The sequence below is a fragment of the Musa acuminata genome, unplaced genomic scaffold (genome assembly GCF_036884655.1).
Source record: "Musa acuminata AAA Group cultivar baxijiao unplaced genomic scaffold, Cavendish_Baxijiao_AAA HiC_scaffold_1138, whole genome shotgun sequence".
In the NCBI taxonomy this organism is placed as follows: domain Eukaryota; kingdom Viridiplantae; phylum Streptophyta; class Magnoliopsida; order Zingiberales; family Musaceae; genus Musa; species Musa acuminata.
Genome location: NW_027021350.1, coordinates 1,636,680 through 1,646,926, shown reverse-complemented (window position 1 = coordinate 1,646,926; position 10,247 = coordinate 1,636,680). Strand labels below are relative to the sequence as shown.

General features: G+C 33.7%; 1 protein-coding gene across 1 annotated transcript; it reads left to right on the top strand.

The window, feature by feature from the left end:
* Positions 1-8,875: 8,875 nt before the first annotated feature.
* LOC135671229 (histone H2B.4) lies at positions 8,876-9,765 on the top strand. Its single transcript, XM_065179226.1, has one exon. The coding sequence runs from the start codon at positions 9,191-9,193 to the stop codon at positions 9,650-9,652; it is 462 nt and encodes a 153-aa protein (XP_065035298.1). The 5' UTR covers positions 8,876-9,190; the 3' UTR covers positions 9,653-9,765.
* Positions 9,766-10,247: the final 482 nt, after the last annotated feature.

Below are 10,247 nucleotides of genomic sequence, written 5' to 3'. Positions count from 1 at the left end.
TGCTATGGTACTTTAGGCTTCTATTTCACATATCTGCATTGATGTTTTGTTTTATTTCAGATATGTGCTTTCTACTTGTGTTATTTATGTTGATTTGCTTGCAATCTTGTTTTCCAAGTTACAGTTATCATCTTTTAATGAGAGTTGCTCTTAATTTTTGGTTGTTTAAGGTTTCCGGCATCAGTCGGTATTGTATTGCAAGTCATTGTACCTATACGGCATGCCACTAGCTTAGCTTGCTGGCTGTCTGGCTTGTGGTTTAATAGTCTCATGCTGTAGTGTGGATGAATCTTCTATATAGCATGCAGAGGTTTGAGTCTGTACATGTCATCTATTAATCATCAATTTTCAAGTTTCAGAACGATAAAAAATTATGATATGCGAAAACAAGCATTGTAGTAGATAGAGCTAGGACAGTCTGCAACTTTGAAACCCAGCTTACTGCTCCTCCTGCAAGTGTAAACACATAGCCTATTGTGGATTTTTTTAAAAAATATGATCCTTCATAACATAATGCATTATCAGAGGTCTCTCTAATATGTCTCAGAATCCTCTTAATCTTGTTTCAATGTTCTCTACCATTTGCCATGAACCGACTGACCATGACAACTACTTATGTAATATATGATCTAGTACATATCATAACAAACATTAAGCTGCTCATCGTCAATGCATATGGTACTCAAGACATTTATATCGTCTTCGCTTCATTGTTAAGGCATGTATTTGAGGATAATTTAAAATTCACATAAAGTGGGATAAAGACTGGCTTATAATCTTGCATGTTGATGTGTCGCAAGATTTTCCTCAAGTAATTCTTCTGACAGTCATAACTTCCTATCTTTTCTGTCTCGATGAATTTGCATCTCTAGAATCTTGTTTGCTAGTCCCAAGTCCTTCGAGTCGAACTCCCTAGCCAACCGTGCCTTTGATTCTTTGATTTGATCTTTGTTGAGGCATGTTACCAACATGTCAATAACATATAATAGTAAGGTAATAAAATTATCATCATTAAACCTTTTGTAATAATCACAATGGTTTATACTGAATCTACTATATCCAAGGCTAACAATGAAGGAATCAAATCTTTTGTACCAATACTTTAATGCCAACTTTAAACTATACAGAGATTTGTTCAACCTGAAACCAAGTTCTTTTTTTTTTTTTAGCAAAACCCTCTTGTTAGAGTATATAAATCTTATCTTCAAGTTTAGCATGAAGAAACATAGTTTTCACATCTAATTGCTGTAGATGTAAGTCAAATATATCACATAAAGTCAGAACTATTTAAATTGTAATAAGTGGAGAAAAATATTTCATTAAAGTTAATATCTTCTTTTTGAGCATGTCCTTTCATGACCCGTTGTGCATGATACCATGCCACTTGATCATTGTTATCTCTCTTAATCTTATAGATCCATTTATTTCTGGTAGCTTTTCTTCCTTATGATAATGATATAAGTTCTCATGTCCTATTTTTGTGTAGAGCTTCAATTTCTTTTTGCATTTCTGTCGTTCACAAAGACATATCTAGAATACATATAGCCTCTTGGAAAGAGGATGATTACTGCAACATTACACTCCAAAAAAAGACTTCTTATGCCAAGCCTATGGTACCCTCTTACGAGTTGACCGTCAAACTTCATGAGCCACTGATTAAACTAGTACTTGTTCATCATACTTTAGTGCTACTTCAAATGAATCCACTTTCACCTAAACATCAATAGCTTTTGAACTTTTTTTCCTTGTACTATCACTTGCATCCATTTGTAAATTTTCTACAAAGATGACATCCCTACTAATGATTACTTTGTGGTCAATGGGGTCCCACAAGCAATATCCCTTCACTTCACATCATCATAGCTCAAGAATATATATAAATTTTAGGCTTAGAATTAAGTTTCATTCTTTCCTAGGCATTATACATTACATTCGCTGGACAATCAAAAATATGTAAAGAAGAATGGTCAACTAGCTTATCGGTCCACATCTTTATAGGTTTCTTTAAATCAATTATTGTTGACGGAGATCAGTCGATAACATAATAGACGATTCTTACTGCTTCTACCTAAAATGACGTGGCCACACTTACAATATCTAGTAATGCTCTAGTTCTCTAAAAAAGAGTCATATTCATCTGTTCTGTCATATCATTATGTTGAGGACTATATGACACTGATGTACAAAAAACATTGAACTCCTTGCTTCAAAAAACACTGACGTTGAGGACTATATGACACTGTCATATCATTACGTTCTACAATGACTGAAAATTTGAAATTACATCAACCTTCTTCTTGATTGGAAACATCCAACATCTCCTAGAATAATCATCAATAAATGAAACAAAATAATATGCTTCTCCTAATAATGTAACTGATGACTCCCAAACATCATAATGAATCAAGGTAAGTATGCATTTACTTTTTATAGTAGATCTAGTAAATTTTAATCTATGCTGCTTACTTGTAACACAATGCTCACAAAAAAATAAAATTAATTTGAGTCCAGGCTTCTTAAAGAGAATCTTTAAGCCCCATTCTAACGTGTGTCATAGATTTCGATGACATAACATAGTAGATTTTCTCCAAAGTCAGTTGATGCAACAAATACATCTGCCTCCTGTAGTGTCTCTCCCAAAAGCATGTATAGATCTGTTAAGATCTTATCTACCTTCAGATCGACAAGTCCTCATCTGACAATTTTCAGAGTCCTATTTTCAATATGGATCTTGTAGCTAAGCTCATCAATTGTTTAATTGATAACAGATTTTTCTTTTAGTCTTTGACATGTCGTACCACTTGAATGGTGAAAACCATATCATCATACATCTTTATCCTAAAGGTAATAATGCCGGCAATCTCTAAGGTATAATCATTACCTACAGAAATAGATCTTCTTCAGATAAGCTAATATTGATAGAACCATTCTCTCCTTAAGGTCATATGCCAAGATGGTATTGAATCTAGTAGCCAGACATCCATAAACTCCTTTCTTCTTCAGAAAATTATTATTGTCTCATTGTAGAACACTTGGCCTTTACTGACTGTGCAAGTAAGAGAATCTTTGAGATCAATTCCTTTCTTTTTGCATACATTATTTTTATTCTCCAAAACTCCTTGATGTGCCTCATCTTGTCACAATTGTAGCACTTGATATTCTTCTTTTTTCTAGACTTTTATCTACTGTGTCCCTAGTGAGAGTCCGTTGCTCTCACTAGGGCCATGCTTCATTGATCTTCCTCTTGTTGCAGATAATGCCTCAGCCTGCTATAACATTACCAATCTATCTTCCTTATTTCTGTACCAATTTTCCTCTTCCAGAACTGCAACTGCAATAACATCAAAGACTAAATTGGTTGTGTTGTTGGTCAGATTGATAATAAGTTGATCATATATGAATCAGGTAAACTCTAAAGAAGATTCTCAGCATGTTCCATATCTTTAATATTATGCTCCATAGTAGAAAGTTGAGAGAGCAACATATTGAGAGTGTTGATATGATCCATTACTGATGTGGATTCCAACATACAAAGAGTGCAGAGCTTTTCTTAAAGATTTTGCTATGAAGTGACTTGACTTTATATAACATTGTCAAAGTATTCCAAATCTCCTAAATTGTTGTCTTCTTTGTGATACTAGATAGAAATTCGTCCGTTAATACGAGGTGTAAGTTAGCGATCGTATTGTCGACCATCTCCTCCTACTTTTTGTCGTTTATAAAATATTTGAGTTTATCTTCAATTGTCGTCAGACAATTATCCTTGGAATTGCTCTCATCTTCATCTTCTATAGAGAGAAATTACTTCCATTGAACTTTTTAATTTCGAACTTTGTCGTCGTTGTTTTACTTGATCTACTTTCCTCCTTGAACCAACTCCTTCAAATTGTTGTGAACAATAACTCTATTTGACTCTGATACCACTATTGGAAAAAAAAAAAAAAAACAGATGTGAGCAAGCAGTATTAAGCTAAAACAATAAAATCAAATATCAAAGTCAACTAGAATAATAACATGATAAAACTCTCAATTGGTTTAGGGAAATATTTATGACTAAGTTAGAATGTATTCATTATAAAAGAGTACAAGCTTGAAGAAATAAAATATATTATCTTTAGTAGGAAAAATAAAGGAAGAGAAACGGGAGAAACTAGATTAAAGTAGAAGAACAATTCTTTCTCTTTCCACTTCTTTCTTTCTTTCTTTCTTTCTTTTTCTTTACTCCTCTCTACACTCTGCACTGGATGGATGGATCCTTTCTTCTATATCTTGATACCTAATATAGGAAGCAGGAGAGGTTACAAATATCTCCTCCACGGTGCACCTTGTGTGGAAGGTTACAACCATGCACCTCATCCCACGCAAGTGGTTGCAATCGTGGGTGCAGATAACTCTTATTATTATTATTTTAATCTTATCACTTGGCATGTTACTGATGTAGAAAAGATTAAAATATAATATTTATAATTTAATTAATATATTTTTAATGTAAAAACATCAGAAGAGTAAGTAAACTTATAAGAGAAACTTCAAGGTAGTTGCTTGTGTTATTTTTTGTTTGGTTTGAGAATAATATATAAAGTGTAAACTATTTTTTTTCCCTCCTCACTTGAAGACAAAAGTTTAGAAAATATAAAATAGTTCTAATTTTTTTATTACCTTAGACTTTGAGGAGCTTAACAAGGCTAGGTCCATAGTGGTAAGCTAGCTTTATAGTGCTTAGGCTCTGTGCACCGTAATGGCCATGCCTAAATATCATCATGTATGTTTTGTATGTATTTTGTGTTAAGTCTATGAAGTTGTCGAATGTACATATGTATACAGACTGTAAATTGGTCTATGCTCAATTTGAGAAGATACATGATGCATGGTTTAAACAATTGCATTTAGATCTGATGCTTTAAGCTAAAATTTGTTGGGAAGCCCTCTCAAGTTGCAGTTAGGGAACATTGTAAAATAACTCTTTCTGTCTCTTGGATGTCTGTCTCTAGGAACATTCAGTACCATTGATAAATCCATTAGATAATACTGATTCGGATTTCCCGTCTAGCTAAGAGATTACATAGTTTTCTTAATCATGAAGAGACCATCAAGTTCAAAATTATTTTAGTAAAATATGGTAACATCGATTGACCTTTTGCACATTAGCAACCATAAACATTGTTGGAGCTGAAGACTCTTGTTTACATCTATGGAAAACTTGCCTTCCAGCTTCTCTTATCTTACGGGGGGATTTGTGCATCCATTAATGTATACATCCCTATTATGAATGCTAAATTTCCTGATGACTCCTATAACGTAGCTTATTTTATCCACTGACCTCTGATTTGGTAATTCTGACTTTCAAGAATATTATCTTTATTAAATTATCTCACTTTTTTGATGAAAATAAATGAATTTGAAAGTCTAATCCTAAAGATGATCATAAAATAAGTATGTGTAATCATTTTAATCCACTAACTTTAGAGAAGAAGATAGATAGTTTCTTATTTCTTTTTTGAAATATTTCTATCAAACAAGTTATTGTTGGAAACTATTAATTGCTAGACTTCCTAACCCATCTTTGTGGCATCTATGTGCTTGTCATGTGATCTTTCTTGCAGATCATATTTCTCCTACTTTCTTTTAACTTGCATTTAGATCTTGGATAACATACTTTTGCTTTATCATCTTGGTCACCAAAACACTATTGTTGGGCCAATAAACGAGAAAATAATTTTAATAAATATATGTCACATCTCAGATTTATGAAAAGCATAATAAAATTAGTATTTTATTATCCTTAATTTGCATAATAATTTTTTTTTCCTTTATAAATTTAAATCATTGTCTTTATAATAGTAAATATTTTATTAACTAGAAAAATGATGACCTTCTTGGTAGGGTTATAAGTCTGTTCCACCCAAACTTCAAATCTATTATAAAATAGTAGATTACTCTGAAAATAAATATAAGATAAAAACGGTAGGAACATCAAAAAATCATAAGAAAATTTATAATACTTGTGTAATATAAATAAATATTAATAATTTAATAAAAATAATAATATATCGATTAATCAAAAAACTTATGCATTAGAAAAAAAGATAATAATTTTTTATATAATAAATAAAATCATGTATCAGCTATATGCTACACATGCATAATAACTAGATAATAAAGACATACATTACACCAGATGGTATACTCTCCCAACAACGAATGAAGAGACATATTTCATGGGATGGATTCCTCCCAATAGCGGATGGAGATAATCCATATCGCACTCCCAATAGCGAATGAAGTGGTATCCTTTACCCGCCTAAGTGGGAATATATTCCTCCCAATAACGAATGGAGGAACTGTCTAATCATCATGTCTAATGGTCCGCTAATCCCCGAAGGGAATCGCCATACCTGCCGTCGGCAATGATACATAAACATTCATGATCATTCATTTACACTCATCCATTCACTCATGCATGCATCAAGAAATCAATATAATTAAATATTTTGAGAGACTATACTTGACGTAAATATGCTAGACTATATTTATTGGTGGCACCACATTGTAATGGGCCCACGACTCCTTTTATTGGTTGCACATTCAATGTGAACTACTAGCCTAGTTATATCTACTACATGATAACAATCATATCAATATCATAAACTTAAGAAAAGTAGAAAACTAATAATTATTTTCAAATGATATCTTCAGATAAAACCTTTAAGTTCATCAAATCATAAATGCATGAAACATTAATTTCCCAATAGTCTTCAATCAATTAAAACCCTAATTGGAATAGCTCAATTGACTTAAATCAAGCTCAATTCGATTATAACCTAATCGAACCAACCTCAAATTCTTATAGAACCGGTTTGGAATCATCCTAAACTGATCTAATTTAGATTTGATTGATCTCGATTAGGTCGGTTTGAATTAGTCAAGTTAGTCTAAAATCATCCTAAATTGATTTTACGGATCAAACTTATTTGATTTAGTCAATTAAGGAGCTTAAACCAATAAAGGGAAATGAATTTGAACTATGTCATATAATGCTAGCTCAAACCGAACCAACCCACCCGAGTCATGGATGGGTTACATATGTTGCACATGCTTGTTCCAAGTAATAGGTTGAGTTGAGGTACAACAAGCCAGATAGAGGAGCGATGATGTGTCTAATGCCAATCGTACAATTGGGTAGGCTTAATTTCATGGACTAGACTAAGCCTCACTTATAAGTTTGGCTGAGCCTTACAACTAAATTAGGTCATGCTTGACTCGCGAGTTGATCGTACCTAGACACATGAGTTGGGGTTGTACCTAACCACATGGATTGGGTCGTACCTAGTCGTATGAGCTGGCCCATGCCTGGCCACATGAGTTGGGTCATACATGGTCACATGGACTAGATCGTACTTAACGATATGAGTTGGGTTATACTTGGTCATATGGGTTAGGTCGTACATTGCCACATGAGTTAACTCTTACTTGGCCACATAGGTTGGGTCATGTCAAGTCACATGGGCTAGGTTGTGCTTAGCCACATGGGCTAGATCGTATATGAACACAAGTCAAATTAGATTTCAATATACTCAAGTCAGACCCCGATTAGACTTCTCTTATCAAATTAGATTTCAATATATAAAATTATTAAAGAATAATTCAAATCCATTAATTAAAAATTTTAATTCATGATCTTAAATTTAAAACTAATTATATTATAAATTCATACATAATTCTTGAAACATAGATATATCTAATTAAATAAATTAAAATTATTATGCTAATCCAAAAATAAGAATTTTAATAATTAAATTAATATTAAAATTTACTTAAACTTAATAGATCAATATAAATCAAATGATCATTCTAACATCACAAATCAATTATCATTATTTACTAATCATGAAAATTTAAAATTAAAACATCATTATGCATCATAAAATTATAACAATCTTAACATAAATCAAAATATAAATCAAAGTTAAATAAAAAAGAAAGGATCCTCCCTCGATTATCATTTTCCCGATATCATCTCATCGGAAAGTTCTCTCTAGGATGAGGTCTTTTCGAAATATAAGTAATAATTTAATTTATTTCTTAAATTATTTTTATTTTACTTTCGCACATAAAGAAAAAAAAATTTATTTCTTATATAGTTCACACACAAAATGGAATGTAAACTATTTACTTCCTAAAAATTAAATAATTCATTGGAAAATAAATTAATTAATAATTTGATTGATTAGTAGAATTTCTAACTTATCCATATGATTAAGGAAATCAAATTTAATCATTTCCTTAACTATAGTATATGAACATAAAAATTAATAATAAAATAATACGTCATTTATAATAATTAATTTATATTCAGGAAACAATTATCGATGATTACAATATACTTATAAATAATATTATTATAATATATTTAAGGATTTGAATTGAAAAATATTCATTCTCGATCAAGACTCATGACCATCATATTGATGATTCAAGTAAAAGTCAACCGAACAAATCTACCATGTCTGTCATGATTATGAATGAAAAATATTTTTTAATTTTTTTTTATTTCAGAGAATATTTCTCTAAGTTGTGGTTAGGGAAGCTTTGATCGTAAAAGAAGCATGTCGAACACTTGGATTCATCGATTGGCATCAGATGGACTTTGTTTACAATTCGTTTCCAACATCATCTCTTCCGTGTGATAGATAACCTTCGATCGAATTAGGACGAATAATCATCAGGATGGAGATCAACGATGTTTGATAGATTATATTGAAATTATTTTATTACAATAATAAATAATTGATCAGATTAGCGGATCTGTTTCTTTTTTGGCGGTGGAGTTTTGCTTCTCTACAATTCCATTTGGTTGGAGTAAGTCTCGGTCTTACGAGTCGAGTTCAGATCCATAACCAGCGTTTTGAGCGGGAACTCTCCGCGTTGCGACTTTTGACTTTGTTTTCCCGCGCGCACGGCAGCATCCGAGACAAACGTTTCAACCAATAAGAATCAGCCACGTTTCCGGATTCCAAACCTTCCAGCTCGTGTGGACACTCTTTGCGTGATCAACGTCCCGATGACGCCCAGCTCATCGATCCGTGGTCACGACATATCAACCAATCACCAACTACCATCTCTCTCTTAAAAGGCCAATCCGACGCGATTTGCCTTCCCACACCCATTCGTCCATCAGTTTGCGATCGCCATGGCGCCCAAGGCCGAAAAGAAGCCGGCGGAGAAGAAGCCCGCGGAGAAGGCGACGGAGGAGAAGGGGAAGAAGGCGGAGAAGGCTCCCGCGGAGAAGAAGCCCAAGGCCGAGAAGCGCCTTCCCTCTAAGGATGGTGCCGTGGCCGCCGGCGACAAGAAGAAGAAGAAGAAGGCCAAGAAGGGGACCGAGACCTACAAGATCTACATCTTCAAGGTGCTGAAGCAGGTGCACCCGGACATCGGCATCTCCAGCAAGGCCATGTCCATCATGAACTCCTTCATCAACGACATCTTCGAGAAGCTCGCCGCCGAGGCCTCCCGCCTCGCCCGCTACAACAAGAAGCCCACCATCACCTCCCGCGAGGTGCAGACCTCCGTTCGCTTGGTCCTCCCTGGTGAGCTCGCCAAGCATGCTGTGTCGGAGGGGACCAAGGCGGTTACTAAGTTCACCAGTTCCTGAGTGATCTACGATGGGTGCTTGTTTGTTGTGATTTGGCTCACGTTGTAATGCAAGGAGGGTTTCTGGTGTAATTATATTGGATCTTAACTGGAAAGGAGGCATCCTTTAGAACTGGTTTTGGCCTGCAGTTGCTATTTATTTTTCGATTTTTCTTTAATTTTTGACTCCGTTTGCCGATCCTCTTATGATTTGCCAGCTTTATAATTTGGCGTTTTTGTGCATGAGATGCCATCATTATCTTGTGGTCTGTTGTGGACGAGGGAATGTCTAATTGCTCTTGGCTGTGTTGTGAAGTAGTTGAATTTTTAATATAATTAATACGAGTTGAACTAAAATCATAACACTACCAACTCATCTTGCCACTTGGCCTAAAAAGTCAGAAAAGTTAGTATTCCCAACCTAAAATCACAGCACTACCATGTCATTGAAGTCTAATGACATGGCACAGCATTTTCAAACTTATCCTCTTGAAAACGTGTGAGAGAAAGCATTTTATTCAAGATCTAGAAATTATTTTAATAAATATATTATAATTAATGTAAATTATAAATAGACTTTTCAATGGTTGCATAATAAAGGGTTTAAAATGTTAAGA